Source organism: Solea solea, chromosome 15, assembly GCF_958295425.1.
Source record: "Solea solea chromosome 15, fSolSol10.1, whole genome shotgun sequence".
In the NCBI taxonomy this organism is placed as follows: domain Eukaryota; kingdom Metazoa; phylum Chordata; class Actinopteri; order Pleuronectiformes; family Soleidae; genus Solea; species Solea solea.
The window spans coordinates 2209258-2231822 of NC_081148.1; the positions used below are offsets into that span (position 1 = coordinate 2209258).

A 22565-nucleotide genomic window follows, 5' to 3' on the forward strand; every position below is an offset into this window, starting at 1 on the left:
ACCCACTCAGTGTTGTTGTTGTGTGTGTGTGTGTGTGTGTGTGTGTGTGTGTGTCAGGCACACAGTCCCTGCTCACATGTGGAGAGACGCTCAGGACAAAGATGGCGACTGGTACGACGGCACGTTCAGCTCCGCCCACCCTGTCATTCTCTATCTCCATGGAAACTCGGGGACCAGGTGACTCTTTCATCTTTCACTCACACACTGACGACCTCTGTGCTAGTGTCTGACCTTTGACCTTTCTGTTGTGTTTGTAGAGGAGGAGACCACAGAGTGCAGCTGTACAAGGTACACACACACACACACACACAGGGGTTACCAGCAGAGGTCATGTGACTGACCTCCCCTCTGCCCGTCTTCCTTCAGGTCCTCAGTTCATTAGGCTACCATGTAGTGACGTTTGATTACAGAGGTGAGAAACCATGACTCATCAAAATATTCACACGTGTCATCACAAAAGCTGCTGCTGCTCAGTGTGTGTCTGTGTGTGTGTGTGTGTGTGTGTGTGTGTGTGTGTGTAGGTTGGGGTGATTCCGATGGTTCTCCAGCAGAGGGCGACATGACGTCAGACGCTCTCTTCATGTACGATCGACTCAAACTGCGGCTGAAAAAAACACCGCTCTACGTGTGGGGACACTCACTGGGGACAGGGTAACATACACACGCGCACACACACGCGCACACACACGCACATACACACGCACACACATACACACGCACATACACACGCACACACATACACACGCACACACACACGCACATACACATACACACACATACACCCACACACATATACACACGTGCACATACATACGCACACACACACATACACACGTGCACATACACACACACACACGCACACACACACGCGCACATACACACGCACACACATACACACGCACACACACGCACATACACATACACACACATACACCCACACACATATACACACGTGCACATACATACGCACACACACACATACACACGTGCACATACACACACACATACACGCACACACACGCACATACACACGCACATACACACACACACATATACACCCATACGCACGTGCACATACACACACACACACATACACACGTGCACTCACACACGCACGTGCACATACGCATACACACACACACATGTGCACTCACACACGCGCGCACACACACACACGTGTGCACATACGCACACACACACAGTAAGAGATTTAATCTGTTTCTTTTGTTTTTTTGCAGAGTCGCCACAAACCTGGTCAGACGACTGTGTGACAGAGGTGACACACACACACACACACACACACACACACACACACACACACACACAGCAATAACTCACCTTTCATTTACCCATCACACGAACATTCTTCATCATGTGATTCACGCGTGATGACATGGTGACTGTGAACGCAGCAAGACACGATGATCGGTGTGAATTGATCCCAGTTTTCCTGAATGCATCATTATCTGTTTTCAGGAAATCCTCCAGACGCTTTGATCTTAGAGTCTCCGTTCACCAACATCAGAGAAGAAGCCAAGAGTCACCCTTTCTCTATGGTAACACACACACACACACACACACAGACCATGTCAGGACCGGTTGTTCTCATGGAAAAGATTTTAAGAGTGGTTAAGGTTAGTGTCAGTCATTGGTTGGACACTGTGTGTGTGTGTGTGTGTCAGGTGTACAGATACCTGCCCGGCTTTGATTGGTTCTTCCTCGACGCCATCACAGCCAACAACATCCGCTTCTCCAGCGATGAAAAGTACGTGACCTCTAACATATTTGATTTAGACTGTATCATATCAGTGCAGCCTCTGGTGGACAGTGGAGGAACTGCAGCTGCTGTTATTTATTGTATTGTCTCGCTAACGTCTGCGACTGCGTCTCCTCAGCATGAATCACATCTCGTGTCCGTTGCTGATTCTTCACGCCGAGGACGACAGCGTCGTTCCTTTTCATCTGGGAAAGAAGGTGAGACTCCAACACGACGACGACGACGACACATCGTGACAATGTTTGTTTGTTCTGAAGCGTGTGCAGTTAAAGCTAACGCTAACATGTACTCCTGCAGCTGTACGACATGGCCGTCCACTCACAGAGTCTCAGCGGTCACAAAGTTCACTTTGTTCCGTTTCACTCGTCACTGGGTTACAGACACAAGTTGATCTACAGGAGCCCGGAGCTGCCAAAAATCCTCAGGTACAGAGAACACGACGTAGGACAACGTAGCAAACTGTGACTTTAGTCTCGTTTTGGACGACGTAGCAAACTGTGACTTTAGTCTCGTTTTGGACGACGTAGCAAACTGTGACTTTTGTCTCCTTTTGGACGACGTAGCAAACTGTGACTTTAGTCTCCTTTTGGACGACGTAGCAAACTGTGACTTTAGTCTCGTTTTGGACGACGTAGCAAACTGTGACTTTAGTCTCCTTTTGGACGACGTAGCAAACTGTGACTTTAGTCTCCTTATGGACGACGTAGCAAACTGTGACTTTAGTCTCGTTTTGGACGACGTAGCAAACTGTGACTTTAGTCTCCTTATGGACGACGTAGCAAACTGTGACTTTAGTCTCGTTTTGGACGACGTAGCAAACTGTGACTTTAGTCTCCTTTTGGACGACGTAGCAAACTGTGACTTTAGTCTCCTTATGGACGACGTAGCAAACTGTGACTTTAGTCTCGTTTTGGACGGCGTAGCAAACTGTGACTTTAGTCTCCTTTTGGACGACGTAGCAAACTGTGACTTTAGTCTCCGTTTGGACGATGTAGCAAACTGTGACTTTAGTCTCGTTTTGGACGACGTAGCAAACTGTGACTTTAGTCTCCTTTTGGACGACGTAGCAAACTGTGACTTTAGTCTCCTTATGGACGACGTAGCAAACTGTGACTTTAGTCTCGTTTAGTACGACGTAGCAAACTGTGACTTTTGTCTCCTTTTGGACGACGTAGCAAACTGTGACTTTAGTCTCCTTTTGGACGACGTAGCAAACTGTGACTTTAGTCTCCTTTTGGACGACGTAGCAAACTGTGACTTTAGTCTCCTTATGGACGAAGTAGCAAACTGTGACTTTAGTCTCCTTTTGGACGACGTAGCAAACTGTGACTTTTGTCTCCTTTTGGACGGCGTAGCAAACGGTGACTTTAGTCTCGTTTTGGACGGCGTAGCAAACTGTGACTTTAGTCTCCTTATGGACGACGTAGCAAACTGTGACTTTAGTCTCCTTTTGGACGACGTAGCAAACTGTGACTTTAGTCTCCTTTTGGACGACGTAGCAAACTGTGACTTTAGTCTCCTTTTGGACGACGTAGCAAACTGTGACTTTAGTCTCGCTTTGGACGACGTAGCAAACTTTGACTTTAGTCTCCTTTTGGACGACGTAGCAAACTGTGACTTTAGTCTCGTTTTGGACGACGTAGCAAACTGTGACTTTAGTCTCCTTTTGGACGACGTAGCAAACTGTGACTTTAGTCTCGTTTTGGACGACGTAGCAAACTGTGACTTTAGTCTCGTTTTGGACGACGTAGCAAACTGTGACTTTAGTCTCGTTTTGGACGACGTAGCAAACTGTGACTTTAGTCTCGTTTTGGACGACGTAGCAAACTGTGACTTTAGTCTCGTTTTGGACGACGTAGCAAACTGTGACTTTAGTCTCGTTTTGGACGACGTAGCAAACTGTGACTTTAGTCTCGTTTTGGACGACGTAGCAAACTGTGACTTTAGTCTCGTTTTGGACGACGTAGCAAACTGTGACTTTAGTCTCCTTATGGACGACGTAGCAAACTGTGACTTTAGTCTCGTTTTGGACGACGTAGCAAACTGTGACTTTAGTCTCCTTTTGGACGATGTAGCAAACTGTGACTTTAGTCTCCTTATGGACGACGTAGCAAACTGTGACTTTAGTCTCGTTTTGGACGGCGTAGCAAACTGTGACTTTAGTCTCGTTTTGGACGACGTAGCAAACTGTGACTTTAGTCTCCTTTTGGACGGCGTAGCAAACTGTGACTTTTGTCTCCTTTTGGACGACGTAGCAAACTGTGACTTTAGTCTCGTTTTGGACGACGTAGCAAACTGTGACTTTAGTCTCCTTTTGGACGACGTAGCAAACTGTGACTTTAGTCTCCTTATGGACGACGTAGCAAACTGTGACTTTAGTCTCCTTTTGGACGGCGTAGCAAACTGTGACTTTTGTCTCCTTTTGGACGACGTAGCAAACTGTGACTTTAGTCTCGTTTTGGACGACGTAGCAAACTGTGACTTTAGTCTCCTTTTGGACGACGTAGCAAACTGTGACTTTAGTCTCCGTTTGGACGATGTAGCAAACTGTGACTTTAGTCTCGTTTTGGACGACGTAGCAAACTGTGACTTTAGTCTCCTTTTGGACGACGTAGCAAACTGTGACTTTAGTCTCCTTTTGGACGACGTAGCAAACTGTGACTTTAGTCTCCTTATGGACGAAGTAGCAAACTGTGACTTTAGTCTCCTTTTGGACGACGTAGCAAACTGTGACTTTTGTCTCCTTTTGGACGGCGTAGCAAACGGTGACTTTAGTCTCGTTTTGGACGGCGTAGCAAACTGTGACTTTAGTCTCCTTATGGACGACGTAGCAAACTGTGACTTTAGTCTCCTTTTGGACGACGTAGCAAACTGTGACTTTAGTCTCCTTTTGGACGACGTAGCAAACTGTGACTTTAGTCTCCTTTTGGACGACGTAGCAAACTGTGACTTTAGTCTCGCTTTGGACGACGTAGCAAACTTTGACTTTAGTCTCCTTTTGGACGACGTAGCAAACTGTGACTTTAGTCTCGTTTTGGACGACGTAGCAAACTGTGACTTTAGTCTCCTTTTGGACGACGTAGCAAACTGTGACTTTAGTCTCGTTTTGGACGACGTAGCAAACTGTGACTTTAGTCTCGTTTTGGACGACGTAGCAAACTGTGACTTTAGTCTCGTTTTGGACGACGTAGCAAACTGTGACTTTAGTCTCGTTTTGGACGACGTAGCAAACTGTGACTTTAGTCTCGTTTTGGACGACGTAGCAAACTGTGACTTTAGTCTCCTTTTGGACGACGTAGCAAACTGTGACTTTAGTCTCCTTTTGGACGGCGTAGCAAACTGTGACTTTAGTCTCCTTTTGGACGGCGTAGCAAACTGTGACTTAAGTCTCCTTTTGGACGGCGTAGCAAACTGTGACTTTTGTCTCCTTATGGACGACGTAGCAAACTGTGACTTTAGTCTCCTTATGGACGACGTAGCAAACTGTGACTTTTGTCTCCTTTTGGACGACGTAGCAAACTGTGACTTTAGTCTCCTTATGGACGAAGTAGCAAACTGTGACTTTAGTCTCCTTTTGGACGGCGTAGCAAACTGTGACTTTAGTCTCCTTTTGGACGACGTAGCAAACTGTGACTTTAGTCTCCTTTTGGACGACGTAGCAAACTGTGACTTTAGTCTCGTTTTGGACGACGTAGCAAACTTTGACTTTAGTCTCCTTTTGGACGACGTAGCAAACTGTGACTTTAGTCTCCTTTTGGACGGCATAGCAAACTGTGGCTTTAGTCTCCTTTTGGACGGCGTAGCAAACTGTGACTTTTGTCTCCTTATGGACGACGTAGCAAACTGTGACTTTAGTCTCCTTATGGACGACGTAGCAAACTGTGACTTTAGTCTCCTTTAGGACGACGTAGCAAACTGTGACTTTAGTCTCCTTATGGACGGCGTAGCAAGCTGTGACTTTAGTCTCCTTTTGGACGACGTAGCAAACTTTGACTTTTGTCTCGTTTTGGACGGCGTAGCAAACTGTGACTTTAGTCTCCTTTTGGACGACGTAGCAAACTGTGACTTTAGTCTCCTTTTGGACGGCGTAGCAAACTGTGACTTTAGTCTCCTTTTGGACGGCGTAGCAAACTGTGACTTTAGTCTCCTTTTGGACGACGTAGCAAACTGTGACTTTAGTCTCCTTTTGGACGACGTAGCAAACTGTGACTTTTGTCTCCTTTTGGACGACGTAGCAAACTGTGACTTTAGTCTCGTTTTGGACTACGTAGCAAACTGTGACTTTAGTCTCCTTTTGGACGACGTAGCAAACTGTGACTTTAGTCTCCTTTTGGACGGCGTAGCAAACTGTGGCTTTAGTCTCCTTTTGGACGGCGTAGCAAACTGTGACTTTTGTCTCCTTATGGACGACGTAGCAAACTGTGACTTTAGTCTCCTTATGGACGACGTAGCAAACTGTGACTTTTGTCTCCTTTTGGACGACGTAGCAAACTGTGACTTTAGTCTCCTTATGGACGAAGTAGCAAACTGTGACTTTAGTCTCCTTTTGGACGACGTAGCAAACTGTGACTTTTGTCTCCTTTTGGACGACGTAGCAAACTGTGACTTTAGTCTCATTTTGGACGACGTAGCAAACTGTGACTTTAGTCTCCTTTTGGACGACGTAGCAAACTGTGACTTTTGTCTCCTTTTGGACGACCTAGCAAACTGTGACTTTAGTCTCGTTTTGGACGACGTAGCAAACTGTGACTTTAGTCTCGTTTTGGACGACGTAGCAAACTGTGACTTTTGTCTCCTTTTGGACGACGTAGCAAACTGTGACTTTAGTCTCGTTTTGGACTACGTAGCAAACTGTGACTTTTGTCTCGTTTTGGACGACGTAGCAAACTGTGACTTTAGTCTCGTTTTGGACGACGTAGCAAACTGTGACTTTTGTCTCCTTTTGGACGACGTAGCAAACTGTGACTTTAGTCTCGTTTTGGACTACGTAGCAAACTGTGACTTTAGTCTCCTTTTGGACGACGTAGCAAACTGTGACTTTTGTCTCCTTTTGGACGACGTAGCAAACTGTGACTTTAGTCTCGTTTTGGACGACGTAGCAAACTGTGACTTTAGTCTCGTTTTGGACGACGTAGCAAACTGTGACTTTTGTCTCCTTTTGGACGACGTAGCAAACTGTGACTTTAGTCTGGTTTTGGACTACGTAGCAAACTGTGACTTTAGTCTCGTTTTGGACGACGTAGCAAACTGTGACTTTAGTCTCCTTATGGACGACGTAGCAAACTGTGACTTTAGTCTCCTTATGGACGACGTAGCAAACTGTGACTTTAGTCTCCTTTTGGACGACGTAGCAAACTGTGACTTTAGTCTCCTTATGGACGAAGTAGCAAACTGTGACTTTAGTCTCCTTTTGGACGACGTAGCAAACTGTGACTTTTGTCTCCTTTTGGACGACGTAGCAAACTGTGACTTTAGTCTCGTTTTGGACGACGTAGCAAACTGTGACTTTAGTCTCGTTTTGGACGACGTAGCAAACTGTGACTTTAGTCTCGTTTTGGACGACGTAGCAAACTGTGACTTTAGTCTCGTTTTGGACGACGTAGCAAACTGTGACTTTAGTCTCGTTTTGGACGACGTAGCAAACTGTGACTTTTGTCTCCTTTTGGACGACGTAGCAAACTGTGACTTTAGTCTCGTTTTGGACGACGTAGCAAACTGTGACTTTAGTCTCGTTTTGGACGACGTAGCAAACTGTGACTTTAGTCTCCTTTTGGACGACGTAGCAAACTGTGACTTTTGTCTCGTTTTGGACGACGTAGCAAACTGTGACTTTAGTCTCCTTTTGGACGACGTAGCAAACTGTGACTTTAGTCTCCTTATGGACGACGTAGCAAACTGTGACTTTAGTCTCCTTTAGGACGACGTAGCAAACTGTGACTTTAGTCTCCTTATGGACGGCGTAGCAAGCTGTGACTTTAGTCTCCTTTTGGACGACGTAGCAAACTTTGACTTTTGTCTCCTTTTGGACGACGTAGCAAACTGTGACTTTAGTCTCGTTTTGGACGGCGTAGCAAACTGTGACTTTAGTCTCCTTTTGGACGGCGTAGCAAACTGTGACTTTAGTCTCCTTTTGGACGACGTAGCAAACTGTGACTTTAGTCTCCTTTTGGACGGCGTAGCAAACTGTGACTTTTGTCTCGTTTTGGACGACGTAGCAAACTGTGACTTTAGTCTCGTTTTGGACGACGTAGCAAACTGTGACTTTAGTCTCCTTTTGGACGACGTAGCAAACTGTGACTTTTGTCTCCTTTTGGACGGCGTAGCAAACTGTGACTTTTGTCTCCTTTTGGACGACGTAGCAAACTGTGACTTTAGTCTCGTTTTGGACGACGTAGCAAACTGTGACTTTAGTCTCCTTTTGGACGACGTAGCAAACTGTGACTTTAGTCTCCTTTTGGACGACGTAGCAAACTGTGACTTTAGTCTCCTTTTGGACGACGTAGCAAACTGTGACTTTAGTCTCCTTTTGGACGGCGTAGCAAACTGTGGCTTTAGTCTCCTTTTGGACGGCGTAGCAAACTGTGACTTTTGTCTCCTTATGGACGACGTAGCAAACTGTGACTTTAGTCTCCTTATGGACGACGTAGCAAACTGTGACTTTTGTCTCCTTTTGGACGACGTAGCAAACTGTGACTTTAGTCTCCTTATGGACGAAGTAGCAAACTGTGACTTTAGTCTCCTTTTGGACGACGTAGCAAACTGTGACTTTTGTCTCCTTTTGGACGACGTAGCAAACTGTGACTTTAGTCTCCTTTTGGACGACGTAGCAAACTGTGACTTTAGTCTCCTTTTGGACGACGTAGCAAACTGTGACTTTAGTCTCCTTATGGACGACGTAGCAAACTGTGACTTTTGTCTCCTTTTGGACGACGTAGCAAACTGTGACTTTAGTCTCGTTTTGGACGACGTAGCAAACTGTGACTTTAGTCTCCTTTTGGACGACGTAGCAAACTGTGACTTTTGTCTCCTTTTGGACGACGTAGCAAACTGTGACTTTAGTCTCGTTTTGGACTACGTAGCAAACTGTGACTTTAGTCTCGTTTTGGACGACGTAGCAAACTGTGACTTTAGTCTCGTTTTGGACGACGTAGCAAACTGTGACTTTTGTCTCCTTTTGGACGACGTAGCAAACTGTGACTTTAGTCTCGTTTTGGACTACGTAGCAAACTGTGACTTTAGTCTCCTTTTGGACGACGTAGCAAACTGTGACTTTTGTCTCCTTTTGGACGACGTAGCAAACTGTGACTTTAGTCTCGTTTTGGACGACGTAGCAAACTGTGACTTTAGTCTCGTTTAGTACGACGTAGCAAACTGTGACTTTTGTCTCCTTTTGGACGACGTAGCAAACTGTGACTTTAGTCTCGTTTTGGACTACGTAGCAAACTGTGACTTTAGTCTCGTTTTGGACGACGTAGCAAACTGTGACTTTAGTCTCCTTTTGGACGACGTAGCAAACTGTGACTTTAGTCTCGTTTTGGACGACGTAGCAAACTGTGACTTTAGTCTCCTTTTGGACGACGTAGCAAACTGTGACTTTAGTCTCCTTTTGGACGACGTAGCAAACTGTGACTTTAGTCTCCTTATGGACGAAGTAGCAAACTGTGACTTTAGTCTCCTTTTGGACGACGTAGCAAACTGTGACTTTTGTCTCCTTTTGGACGGCGTAGCAAACTGTGACTTTAGTCTCGTTTTGGAAGGCGTAGCAAACTGTGACTTTAGTCTCCTTATGGACGACGTAGCAAACTGTGACTTTAGTCTCCTTTTGGACGACGTAGCAAACTGTGACTTTAGTCTCCTTTTGGACGACGTAGCAAACTGTGACTTTAGTCTCCTTTTGGACGACGTAGCAAACTGTGACTTTAGTCTCCTTTTGGACGACGTAGCAAACTGTGACTTTAGTCTCGCTTTGGACGACGTAGCAAACTTTGACTTTAGTCTCCTTTTGGACGACGTAGCAAACTGTGACTTTAGTCTCGCTTTGGACGACGTAGCAAACTTTGACTTTAGTCTCCTTTTGGACGACGTAGCAAACTGTGACTTTAGTCTCGTTTTGGACGACGTAGCAAACTGTGACTTTAGTCTCGTTTTGGACGACGTAGCAAACTGTGACTTTAGTCTCGTTTTGGACGACGTAGCAAACTGTGACTTTAGTCTCGTTTTGGACGACGTAGCAAACTGTGACTTTAGTCTCCTTTTGGACGACGTAGCAAACTGTGACTTTAGTCTCCTTTTGGACGACGTAGCAAACTGTGACTTTAGTCTCCTTTTGGACGGCGTAGCAAACTGTGACTTAAGTCTCCTTTTGGACGGCGTAGCAAACTGTGACTTTTGTCTCCTTATGGACGACGTAGCAAACTGTGACTTTAGTCTCCTTATGGACGACGTAGCAAACTGTGACTTTTGTCTCCTTTTGGACGACGTAGCAAACTGTGACTTTAGTCTCCTTATGGACGAAGTAGCAAACTGTGACTTTAGTCTCCTTTTGGACGACGTAGCAAACTGTGACTTTAGTCTCCTTTTGGACGGCGTAGCAAACTGTGACTTTAGTCTCCTTTTGGACGACGTAGCAAACTGTGACTTTAGTCTCCTTTTGGACGGCGTAGCAAACTGTGACTTTTGTCTCCTTATGGACGACGTAGCAAACTGTGACTTTTGTCTCCTTTTGGACGACGTAGCAAACTGTGACTTTAGTCTCCTTATGGACGAAGTAGCAAACTGTGACTTTAGTCTCCTTTTGGACGACGTAGCAAACTGTGACTTTAGTCTCGTTTTGGACGACGTAGCAAACTGTGACTTTAGTCTCGTTTTGGACGGCGTAGCAAACTGTGACTTTAGTCTCCTTTTGGACGGCGTAGCAAACTGTGACTTTAGTCTCCTTTTGGACGACGTAGCAAACTGTGACTTTAGTCTCCTTTTGGACGGCGTAGCAAACTGTGACTTTAGTCTCGTTTTGGACGACGTAGCAAACTGTGACTTTAGTCTCGTTTTGGACGACGTAGCAAACTGTGACTTTAGTCTCCTTTTGGACGACGTAGCAAACTGTGACTTTTGTCTCCTTTTGGACGGCGTAGCAAACTGTGACTTTTGTCTCCCTTTGGACGACGTAGCAAACTGTGACTTTAGTCTCGTTTTGGACGACGTAGCAAACTGTGACTTTAGTCTCCTTTTGGACGACGTAGCAAACTGTGACTTTAGTCTCCTTTTGGACGACGTAGCAAACTGTGACTTTAGTCTCCTTTTGGACGGCGTAGCAAACTGTGGCTTTAGTCTCCTTTTGGACGGCGTAGCAAACTGTGACTTTTGTCTCCTTATGGACGACGTAGCAAACTGTGACTTTAGTCTCCTTATGGACGACGTAGCAAACTGTGACTTTTGTCTCCTTTTGGACGACGTAGCAAACTGTGACTTTAGTCTCCTTATGGACGAAGTAGCAAACTGTGACTTTAGTCTCCTTTTGGACGACGTAGCAAACTGTGACTTTTGTCTCCTTTTGGACGACGTAGCAAACTGTGACTTTAGTCTCCTTTTGGACGACGTAGCAAACTGTGACTTTAGTCTCCTTTTGGACGACGTAGCAAACTGTGACTTTTGTCTCCTTTTGGACGACGTAGCAAACTGTGACTTTAGTCTCGTTTTGGACGACGTAGCAAACTGTGACTTTAGTCTCCTTTTGGACGACGTAGCAAACTGTGACTTTTGTCTCCTTTTGGACGACGTAGCAAACTGTGACTTTAGTCTCCTTTTGGACGACGTAGCAAACTGTGACTTTAGTCTCGTTTTGGACGGCGTAGCAAACTGTGACTTTTGTCTCCTTTTGGACGACGTAGCAAACTGTGACTTTAGTCTCCTTTTGGACGACGTAGCAAACTGTGACTTAAGTCTCCTTTTGGACGACGTAGCAAACTGTGACTTTTGTCTCCTTTTGGACGACGTAGCAAACTGTGACTTTAGTCTCGTTTTGGACGACGTAGCAAACTGTGACTTTAGTCTCGTTTTGGACGGCGTAGCAAACTGTGACTTTTGTCTCCTTTTGGACGACGTAGCAAACTGTGACTTTAGTCTCCTTTTGGACGACGTAGCAAACTGTGACTTTTGTCTCCTTTTGGACGACGTAGCAAACTGTGACTTTAGTCTCGTTTTGGACGACGTAGCAAACTGTGACTTTAGTCTCCTTTTGGACGACGTAGCAAACTGTGACTTTTGTCTCCTTTTGGACGACGTAGCAAACTGTGACTTTAGTCTCCTTTTGGACGACGTAGCAAACTGTGACTTTAGTCTCGTTTTGGACGGCGTAGCAAACTGTGACTTTTGTCTCCTTTTGGACGACGTAGCAAACTGTGACTTTAGTCTCCTTTTGGACGACGTAGCAAACTGTGACTTAAGTCTCCTTTTGGACGACGTAGCAAACTGTGACTTTTGTCTCCTTTTGGACGACGTAGCAAACTCTGACTTTTGTCTCCTTTTGGACAACGTAGCAAACTGTGACTTTAGTCTCGTTTTGGACGACGTAGCAAACTGTGACTTTAGTCTCCTTTTGGACGACGTAGCAAACTGTGACTTTAGTCTCCTTTTGGACGACGTAGCAAACTGTGACTTTAGTCTCCTTTTGGACGGCGTAGCAAACTGTGACTTAAGTCTCCTTTTGGCCGGCGTAGCAAACTGTGACTTTTGTCTCCTTATGGACGACGTAGCAAACTGTGACTTTAGTCTCCTTATGGACGACGTAGCAAACTGTGACTTTTGTCTCCTTTTGGACGACGTAGCAAACTGTGACTTTAGTCTCCTTATGGACGAAGTAGCAAACTGTGACTTTAGTCTCCTTTTGGACGACGTAGCAAACTGTGACTTTAGTCTCCTTTTGGACGGCGTAGCAAACTGTGACTTTAGTCTCCTTTTGGACGACGTAGCAAACTGTGACTTTAGTCTCCTTTTGGACGGCGTAGCAAACTGTGACTTTTGTCTCCTTATGGACGACGTAGCAAACTGTGACTTTTGTCTCCTTTTGGACGACGTAGCAAACTGTGACTTTAGTCTCCTTATGGACGAAGTAGCAAACTGTGACTTTAGTCTCCTTTTGGACGACGTAGCAAACTGTGACTTTAGTCTCGTTTTGGACGACGTAGCAAACTGTGACTTTAGTCTCGTTTTGGACGGCGTAGCAAACTGTGACTTTAGTCTCCTTTTGGACGGCGTAGCAAACTGTGACTTTAGTCTCCTTTTGGACGACGTAGCAAACTGTGACTTTAGTCTCCTTTTGGACGGCGTAGCAAACTGTGACTTTAGTCTCGTTTTGGACGACGTAGCAAACTGTGACTTTAGTCTCGTTTTGGACGACGTAGCAAACTGTGACTTTAGTCTCCTTTTGGACGACGTAGCAAACTGTGACTTTTGTCTCCTTTTGGACGGCGTAGCAAACTGTGACTTTTGTCTCCCTTTGGACGACGTAGCAAACTGTGACTTTAGTCTCGTTTTGGACGACGTAGCAAACTGTGACTTTAGTCTCCTTTTGGACGACGTAGCAAACTGTGACTTTAGTCTCCTTTTGGACGACGTAGCAAACTGTGACTTTAGTCTCCTTTTGGACGGCGTAGCAAACTGTGGCTTTAGTCTCCTTTTGGACGGCGTAGCAAACTGTGACTTTTGTCTCCTTATGGACGACGTAGCAAACTGTGACTTTAGTCTCCTTATGGACGACGTAGCAAACTGTGACTTTTGTCTCCTTTTGGACGACGTAGCAAACTGTGACTTTAGTCTCCTTATGGACGAAGTAGCAAACTGTGACTTTAGTCTCCTTTTGGACGACGTAGCAAACTGTGACTTTTGTCTCCTTTTGGACGACGTAGCAAACTGTGACTTTAGTCTCCTTTTGGACGACGTAGCAAACTGTGACTTTAGTCTCCTTTTGGACGACGTAGCAAACTGTGACTTTTGTCTCCTTTTGGACGACGTAGCAAACTGTGACTTTAGTCTCGTTTTGGACGACGTAGCAAACTGTGACTTTAGTCTCCTTTTGGACGACGTAGCAAACTGTGACTTTTGTCTCCTTTTGGACGACGTAGCAAACTGTGACTTTAGTCTCCTTTTGGACGACGTAGCAAACTGTGACTTTAGTCTCGTTTTGGACGGCGTAGCAAACTGTGACTTTTGTCTCCTTTTGGACGACGTAGCAAACTGTGACTTTAGTCTCCTTTTGGACGACGTAGCAAACTGTGACTTAAGTCTCCTTTTGGACGACGTAGCAAACTGTGACTTTTGTCTCCTTTTGGACGACGTAGCAAACTGTGACTTTAGTCTCGTTTTGGACGACGTAGCAAACTGTGACTTTAGTCTCGTTTTGGACGGCGTAGCAAACTGTGACTTTAGTCTCCTTTTGGACGGCGTAGCAAACTGTGACTTTTGTCTCCTTTTGGACGACGTAGCAAACTGTGACTTTAGTCTCCTTTTGGACGACGTAGCAAACTGTGACTTTTGTCTCCTTTTGGACGACGTAGCAAACTGTGACTTTAGTCTCGTTTTGGACGACGTAGCAAACTGTGACTTTAGTCTCCTTTTGGACGACGTAGCAAACTGTGACTTTTGTCTCCTTTTGGACGACGTAGCAAACTGTGACTTTAGTCTCCTTTTGGACGACGTAGCAAACTGTGACTTTTGTCTCCTTTTGGACGGCGTAGCAAACTGTGACTTTTGTCTCCTTTTGGACGACGTAGCAAACTGTGACTTTAGTCTCCTTTTGGACGACGTAGCAAACTGTGACTTAAGTCTCCTTTTGGACGACGTAGCAAACTGTGACTTTTGTCTCCTTTTGGACGACGTAGCAAACTGTGACTTTTGTCTCCTTTTGGACGACGTAGCAAACTGTGACTTTAGTCTCCTTTTGGACGACGTAGCAAACTGTGACTTTAGTCTCGTTTTGGACGACGTAGCTTCCTGAAGGTGGCGCTCATGGTCGTTGTTCTTTCTTCCCCTCAGTGATTTCCTGGGCTCGGCTCCTCCTGTTCAGTGAGGACAAAGGACGATTATCTCACTCACACACAGACACTGACCAGTATCAGTGTTTTCCAAAGCTCAAATCTTTTTTCTTTTAATGATCTTGGGAACAAAAAGACCACCTTCTTTTCTTTACTTCACTGTTTTTAAAAACCTGTTATGACTTGAATTATGAATTAAATATTTCTTCTTTTCTTACGTCTGTGGGGTTTTTTTTGGTTACAAACGAAACAATGTCATGTGACTGATTTGGTCAAAACTTTATTTTCAGCTGCAGTCGTGTGTGTGGAGAATACAGTACATAATGAAGAGTGAACACTGATTCTGACTGGACTTCATTTCCCATAATGCATCTATAAATTTATATGGCAGAATCCCCTGCTCTGTTCACATTTACGTCAGATTTAAGGTTTAAATGACATGAGGTAATTCATCATAAAATCAAAAGAAAAGTGCCTTTAAAGTGTTTGAACATATGGTTGGATGAAGTGCTGTGAGCGCCCCCTGCTGCTGAGAACCAGGAACTGATTTTAGCCATAAAAAAAAGACTCATGTTCACGTCTTTAAGTCACTGTTGGACTGAAGTTTATCAAGATTATCACTCACTCTCCCACACCAAACCCCATAGAGAAAATCAGTGATTTTAACGTCACAGCCCACAGGAGTTGTTGATCACTTCAGTGTTTGAAATCCCGTTTAAGTTTATGCAAGTGACACAAAGTGACCTCACGAGGCAGCAGAGGACCAACAACTCTTGTGTGTTAAGTTAAAATCACTGATTTCCTCTATGGGGTTTGGTGTGGGAGAGTGAGTGGTTTACAAACGTCCAACAGTGAGTTAAAGACGTGAACATGTGACCTAGATATCACATTAAGGGGCGGCGCTCACAGCCACACGTTTAAAAAAACAAAACACTGAACTGTCCGTTTAATGTGTGATGACATCATGCTGAGCTTTAGCTGTGATGTCACTACTGAACATCGTGAGGTTTGTTTTAACATAAATCAAAGGCTACAGTATAAAATTCACATTAATGAAGACACGTCGGCGTTTGATCGGGTTTTCTCTCCTCTCGCTGATGATCACTTATGAAGTTCGAGCGGCGGCTCGTTGGGCGGCGGGATCTTCACGCCGGACGGTTCCACTCCCCAGATCTCAGAGGCGTACTGAGCGATGGTTCGGTCGCTGGAGAACTTTCCCGACGCCGCGATGTTTCGGATCACCTTCCTCGTCCACTCTCTGGGATCCTGCACACAAAACAGCCGATCGATCAATAACTGATGTGCGATCAACGAGTGAAGGGCTGATCACACGTGTGCTGACCTTGTAGAGGTCACTGACTCGCTGCTGACACCGCACGTACGACTCAAAGTCTGCGAAAACCTTAAACCTGAAGGAGACATGAGGGACACGTGAGGACATGAACGTCAGTTAAAGACGGTGGAGTGAGTCTGTCTGTCTGTCTGTCTGTCTGTCTGTCTGTCTGTCTGTCTGTCTGTCTGTCTGTCTGTCTGTACCTGTCGTGGTTCATCAACATGTGGACCAGGTCTCTGAAGAGTCCTGGTTCTGTGGGACTGAAGAAGCCGTTCTGGATCTGATCCACGGCCAGTTTCAGCTCCGGCAGACGCTCGTAGAACACTCTGGCGTTATATCTGCCATTCATCGATATAAAAAAAAAAAAAGAAGACGTACGATAATTTGGTTTGAACAAATGCGTCAAATGTTGCATCGTTAAAATGTCAAAAACATAAAGACGTCAGAAAGTCAAAGGTCGTGGAATCAACGCACAATAAGACGTCAAATGTTCAAACTCAAAGTGAAAAACTAAAGTCGTAACAATGTAGTCAAAGGTCAAAGGTCATGAGATCATCGTAAAATAAAATAAAAAACTAAATTATTAAAATCCCACAAAAAGTCATAAAAATCCTCAAAGGTTTGACTTTATCACAATATTTTCGCATTATTACATTTATGCTACTACTTCAGATAAAGTCCAAACGTACAAAGTGAGAATGTCGTAAAAACAAACGTAAAAACTTAAAAAGGTTTATCGTAAGTGAAAAAAAGTCTCAGAGGTTTGACAGGACGTCCTCCTCACCCCTTCCTGTCCATGTCCTCCACGTCCTCCACCCTCAGGCCAAAGATGAAGACGTTGTCCTCTCCGGCTTCGTCCACCATCTCCACCGTGGCCCCGTCCATCGTCCCGATGGTCAAAGCTCCGTTCATCATCAGCTTCATGTTTCCTGTTCCAGAAGCTTCTGTCCCTGCTGTGGAGATCTGCTCTGACAGGTCAGTGGCCGGGACAACTGAGGACATCACACGCCTGTTACCATGACAACCGCTGCACAGAGAGACACACACAGAGACGGACAGGCGGACACTGACCTTTCTCAGCCAGAGACACTCTGTAGTTTTCCAGGTAAATCACTTTGAGTTTGTCGTCCACTGCAGGATCATTATTGATCACATGACCCACTGAAGTGATCAGTTTAATGATCAGCTTTGCCACATGGTAACCTGGCGCCGCCTACAGGTGACACACAGACACACACACACACAGACAGACAGACAGACAGACAAAAGAGACAAAATTCAAACTTTGACACAAAACCACAACCTCTGTGCATTCATCTTTGTCCAGGTCACATGTTCACGTATTCATGTGTTCACATGTTCATGTGTTCACATCATCACATGTTCATGTATTCACATGTTCATCTATTCATGTGTTCACGTATTCACGTGTTCACGTATTCACATGTGCACATGTTCATGTATTCACATATGCACGTGTTTGTGTTCACGTATTCACATGTTCATGTGTTCACATGTTCACGTATTCACATGTGCATGTGTTCACATGTTCATGTTTTCACATGTTCATGTTTTCACATGTGCACGTGTTCGTGTTCACATGTGCACGTGTTCCTATGTTCATCTATTCACATGTTCACGTGTTCATCTATTCACATGTTCACGTATTCCCATGTTCATCTATTCACGTGTTCACGTATTCATGTGTTCACGTGCTCATGTATTCACATGTTCATGTGTTCACGTATTCATGTGTTCACATATTCACATACTCATGTATTCACATGTTCATGTATTCACGTGCTCATGTATTCACACGTTCATGTATTCACGCGTTCATGTATTCACATGTGCACGTGTTCATGTGTTCACTTGTTCATGTATTCACATGTGCACCTGTTCATGTATTCACATGTTCATGTGTTTACATGTTCACATGCTCATGTATTCACGCGTTCATGTATTCACATGTGCACGTGTTCACATGTTCATGTATTCACGCATGCACGCGTTCACGCGTTCACATGTGCATGTATTCACGTGTTCATACCTTGCCTCCGATCATCACTGTCCTGGGAACAAACTCCGTGTCAGGCTCCAGTTTCAGTCCTGAAAGACAAACACAGTGTGACCAGCAGGGGGCGGAGACAGTGAGTCATCACAATGGGCGGAGCCTCTCACTGTTGTAGAGTGTGATGACGTGCAGGACGTTAAGCACTTGTCTCTTGTACTCGTGGATCCTCTTCACCTGGACGTCAAACATGGATTCAGGATTCACACGCTGCTGCGTCTCCTTCTGCAGGTAGGAGGCGAACTTGAGTTTGTTCTCCTGTTCAGAGACAGACAGAGGGACAGAGAGAGAGACGCGGCATTAGACAGGGACACGCTGCAGGTCAGGAGACTGAGGGCCAATGAGACGCCTGCGTTTGTACCTGTTTGACTTTGGCCACACCTCTGATGAAAGAGTCGTCATCCACAAACTGAAGGATCTTCTTCAGCTGCAGCAGGTCGCCAAGGAAACCGTCCCCGATTCTCTGAGGGACAAAAAGACCAGGTCATCGCCCTGAAGTGACATTTGACCCTGAACCATGTGGTGATGTCATACCTCGGTGATGACATCAGCGAGGCCACGGTTACAGAGCAGCAGCCAGCGTCGAGGAGTTACACCGTTTGTTTTATTCTGAAACTTCTGAGGATCAACTTCATAAAAGTCTTTGAACCTGCAGAAGACAACGTTTCAGACTACACCTGAACACAACAACACAGCTCACTCACTCGTTTCATGTGTTCACATGTTCACGTGTTCACGTGTTCATGTACACTCACTCACTCACTCACACTGTGTTCTTGACGATGTCAGAGTGAATCTGAGCGACACCGTTGACAGCGTGTGATCCGACCACACACAGATGAGCCATGTTGATCCTCTTTGGGGAACTCTCCTCGATCAGAGACATGCGGCGGAGACGCTCGCTGTCCCCGGGAAACATGGACCTGATTCTCTGAGAGGGAGAGAGAGGGGGGAGAGAGAGAGAGAGAGAGAGAGAGAGAGAGAGAGAGAGAGTAAGTGTGTGAAAGAGAGAGAGAGTGAGTGTGTGAGAGAGAGAGAGTCTGCGTCTGTCTCTTACGTCCAGGTGTCTCTGGTTGATCTCATAGATGATGAGCAGATGTCTCGGCAGCAGTTGTTCAAACATGGGAACAGTCCATCTCTCCAGAGCCTCAGGAAGAACCGTGTGGTTTGTGTAAGCACACGTACGACACGTGATGTCCCACGCCTGCGCGCACACACACACACACACACACACACACACACACAGGTGTGACGATGTCCATGATTCAGACCAACCCTGTCCTGGTCCTGGTCCTGGGCCTGGGCCTCACCTTGTCCCAGTCCACCTTCTCCACGTCCACCAGGATCCTCATCAGCTCGGGGATGGCGAGGGCCGGGTGGGTGTCGTTCAGCTGGATCGCCACCTGAGGGCGCAGGTGAGCACACAGTGAGTCTCCATCCCAACAGAAGCAGAAGCTGTTGGACTGCGGTCTGTGTGGACGTCTCGTCTTTTTTTTGTCTCACCTTGTCGGGGAACGTGTCGAAGGACGTCCTCACCGGGTCTCTGCAGCCAAACTTGGACGACTTGAACCTGCGGATGATGTCCTGCAGGGACGCTGCCACCAGGAAGTACTCCTGCTTCAGACGCAGCTCTTTCCCCTCAAAGAACTGAGGACAAACAGGACACCCGAGAGACAGTTGGGACACCCGAGAGACAGTTGGGACACCCGAGAGACAGTTGGGACACACAGACAGACAGACAGACTTACGTTGTCGTTGGGGTAGAGGACTCTGGAGATGTTCTCTGCCAGGTTCCTGTCCAGAACAGCTTCAATGTAACCTCCTGTATTAACTGGGGACACAGACGGGGACACATGTGTGATGTCATCAGCTGCAGACAGTCACAGCTGTGGACAGTGTGTGATGTCACAGTTAAACTCACAGTTGTGCAGTTTGAAATCATTCGGCGCTTTCGCCGACCACAGCCTCATCGTGTTCACCGTGTTGTTACGGTAACCAGGTACAGGCGTGTCATAGGGCATCGCCAACACCACCTGTGCACACACACACACACACACACTCTGACAGTCATCATTCAGGTACAGGTAAAGGTTCCTCATGTGGACATTTGTCCTCTGACCTGTGTGTCCAACCACTTCACTCCCGTCTCCGTCGTGTCCACCTGACCGTAGAAGTGAACGGGCAGCATGTACTCAGGCCGCGCCTTCTCCCAGGGGTTTCCATACCTCAGCCAATCATCTGCTTCCTCCACCTGAGGGGGGCGGAGCAACACATTGGCCAATCGCACGTCTCCTTCACACCTGGTGTACTTACACTACAGGTGTGTGAGTTAAAACTCATGGGACCACTGTGTTATTAGTATGTTATTGGTGTGTTGTTAACCTGTTATTACTATATTACAGCTATGTTATTAGCGTGCTACATGCCGTTGTTACTGTTTGATAGCCTGTTAGCACATTATAAGTGTGTTACTACTGTGTCATTAGCATGTTATTGTGTGCTAGACACTGTTATTACTGTGTTATTAGTGTGTTAGCATGTTATTAAATTTTTATTGGCACATTAGCTGGTCCATTAGTGGTCAAAGCTGTTATTAGTGAATTATTTCCATATTATTAAGATCAAATAAATAAATAAATAAATAAATAAATAAATAAATAGATTGATTGATTGATTGATTGATTGATTGATTGATTGATTGATTAATTAATTAATTAATTAATTAATTAATTAATTGATTAATTAAACAATTAAATACAATTAATATTAGCATGTTATTGGTGGGTTTTAGACAGTTGCTAATGTGCTATTAGCCTGCTGTGGCATTACCATGAAATTGTGTGGTATTAACATCTTATTAACATTTTATCAAATATGTACGATCATATTGTTAACACTTAGCTAAACATGTTGTTAGCAATTAAAGTGTCACTAGCGTGTTATTGGCGTGTGTTAGCATAGCATTAGCATACCTGCCAGCCATTGCTAATCTTCTGGTTGAAGATGCCAAACTCGTAGCGGATCCCGTAGCCATTCGCCGCGAGACCGAGCGTCGCCATGGAGTCTAAGAAACAGGCTGCGCGGGAGGAAGAGGCGGAGCTTCATCCATGATGACATCAGTGGATCCTTATTTTAATCAACGATTAATAACGCGCTCATGTGACGTGTCCGCTTACCTGCCAGTCGTCCCAGACCTCCATTACCGAGACCAGCGTCCTCCTCAATGTCCTCCAGCTCCTCCAGGTCCAGACCCAACTACACACACACACACACACACACACACACACACATGACAGTGTGAGACATTAGCAGGAAGTTCATCATTACTCAGGTGAGTGGGCGGAGCAGTTGAAGAAGAGGAGGAGGAAGCTGAAGGAAGGTGAAGGTGAGTGTTTGTTTACCTGGTAAATGGCCTCGTCGCAGGTGTTCTGCAGGCCCAGGTTGATCATGGTGTTCTGCAGCGTTCGACCCATGTAGAACTCCAGAGACAGATAATAAACCCTCTGAGGACACAAGAGACACAAGAGACACATCACTGCCCATCACAACACACCTGAAACCACACCTGTCCCCTGGTTCTGGGTCAACCGAAGTGGTTAAAAAAAACAAGGTGAAGGTAAAGAAAAGAAAAAGACCAAAAAAATAAATAACAACAAAAAACAATCTCCTTGGGTGGGGTGGGAATGTGGGAGGGGTAAAAAGCTGAGGAATGGAAGACTTTTGTTAGGTGCTCTGCTGTGAAATAGCTTCCAATAAAAAAGTCTATAAAAAAACAAATTCCGTTGATAACTGTCACGTGTCTAAATAATTAAGCCTTATATAAGACATTATTAACATGGATATATTATTAACACCTCTGAATGATGGCATATAGACCAAATAATCAGTTCGCAGAGGCTTACGACGGTCACCAACAACTTAACATTTACTAAAACAAAGACACATTCGGTTCTTAACTTTGTGCCGAATCAATGTTTTGTTTCTACAACAGGGAAAAGTACATATTAGAAAGTATTTGAAAACCGGATGTTTTGTACGTGGAGTTCGGCGTGTGGCATCTACGCCGGACAGCAGGCGTTGTTTGTGGGCTCTTGCTGCTCCTACCTTTGGGTCTGTCTCGTAGTAGTACTGCTGGGTCCGGATCCAGCGGCCCACCAGGTGGTCCCGGACGGTGTGGGCCAGGGCGAAGTAGTAGTCCCGAGGCGTCGCTACGTTTCTGTCCTTCACCAGCGTGAAGTGCAGGTGTCGGTTAAAAGTCCGCTTGATCTCAGCGACGTCTCCGACGCCGGCGATGCCGCGAACACTGATCTGCTTTCGCTTCTCCAGGTCACTCAGCGGAGCCGCCATTTTCTACGA

At 45.6% G+C, this 22565-nt stretch overlaps 2 protein-coding genes across 4 annotated transcripts in view; one reads left to right on the top strand and one right to left on the bottom strand.

Annotated features, from left to right (window-relative positions):
- The window catches only part of abhd12 (abhydrolase domain containing 12, lysophospholipase), a 22708-nt gene extending 7686 nt beyond the window's left edge, over positions 1-15022 (top strand). For all 3 annotated transcript variants that reach the window (XM_058650986.1, XM_058650985.1, XM_058650984.1), the window contains exons 5-14: positions 58-177; positions 258-288; positions 367-412; positions 522-651; positions 1239-1276; positions 1477-1556; positions 1683-1765; positions 1896-1974; positions 2075-2202; positions 14807-15022. In XM_058650986.1, coding sequence (XP_058506969.1) covers positions 58-177; positions 258-288; positions 367-412; positions 522-651; positions 1239-1276; positions 1477-1556; positions 1683-1765; positions 1896-1974; positions 2075-2202; positions 14807-14840 — 769 coding nt within the window. In that variant the 3' untranslated portion in view covers positions 14841-15022. The remainder of the gene's footprint in view (positions 1-57; positions 178-257; positions 289-366; positions 413-521; positions 652-1238; positions 1277-1476; positions 1557-1682; positions 1766-1895; positions 1975-2074; positions 2203-14806) is intronic.
- A 47-nt stretch (positions 15023-15069) lies between these two features.
- Positions 15070-22556, bottom strand: pygb (phosphorylase, glycogen; brain). Its single transcript, XM_058650969.1, has 20 exons — positions 22314-22556; positions 21611-21712; positions 21386-21464; positions 21182-21285; positions 20329-20460; positions 20131-20242; positions 19958-20040; positions 19713-19856; positions 19520-19612; positions 19267-19413; positions 18977-19140; positions 18744-18858; positions 18571-18672; positions 18320-18467; positions 18189-18247; positions 17210-17351; positions 16923-17130; positions 16342-16476; positions 16148-16214; positions 15070-16071 (listed from the first exon to the last, which is right to left on the bottom strand). The coding sequence occupies exons 1-20, from the start codon at positions 22554-22556 to the stop codon at positions 15907-15909; spliced, it is 2544 nt and encodes an 847-aa protein (XP_058506952.1). The 3' UTR covers positions 15070-15906.
- Between the last annotated feature and the right edge of the window lie 9 nt (positions 22557-22565).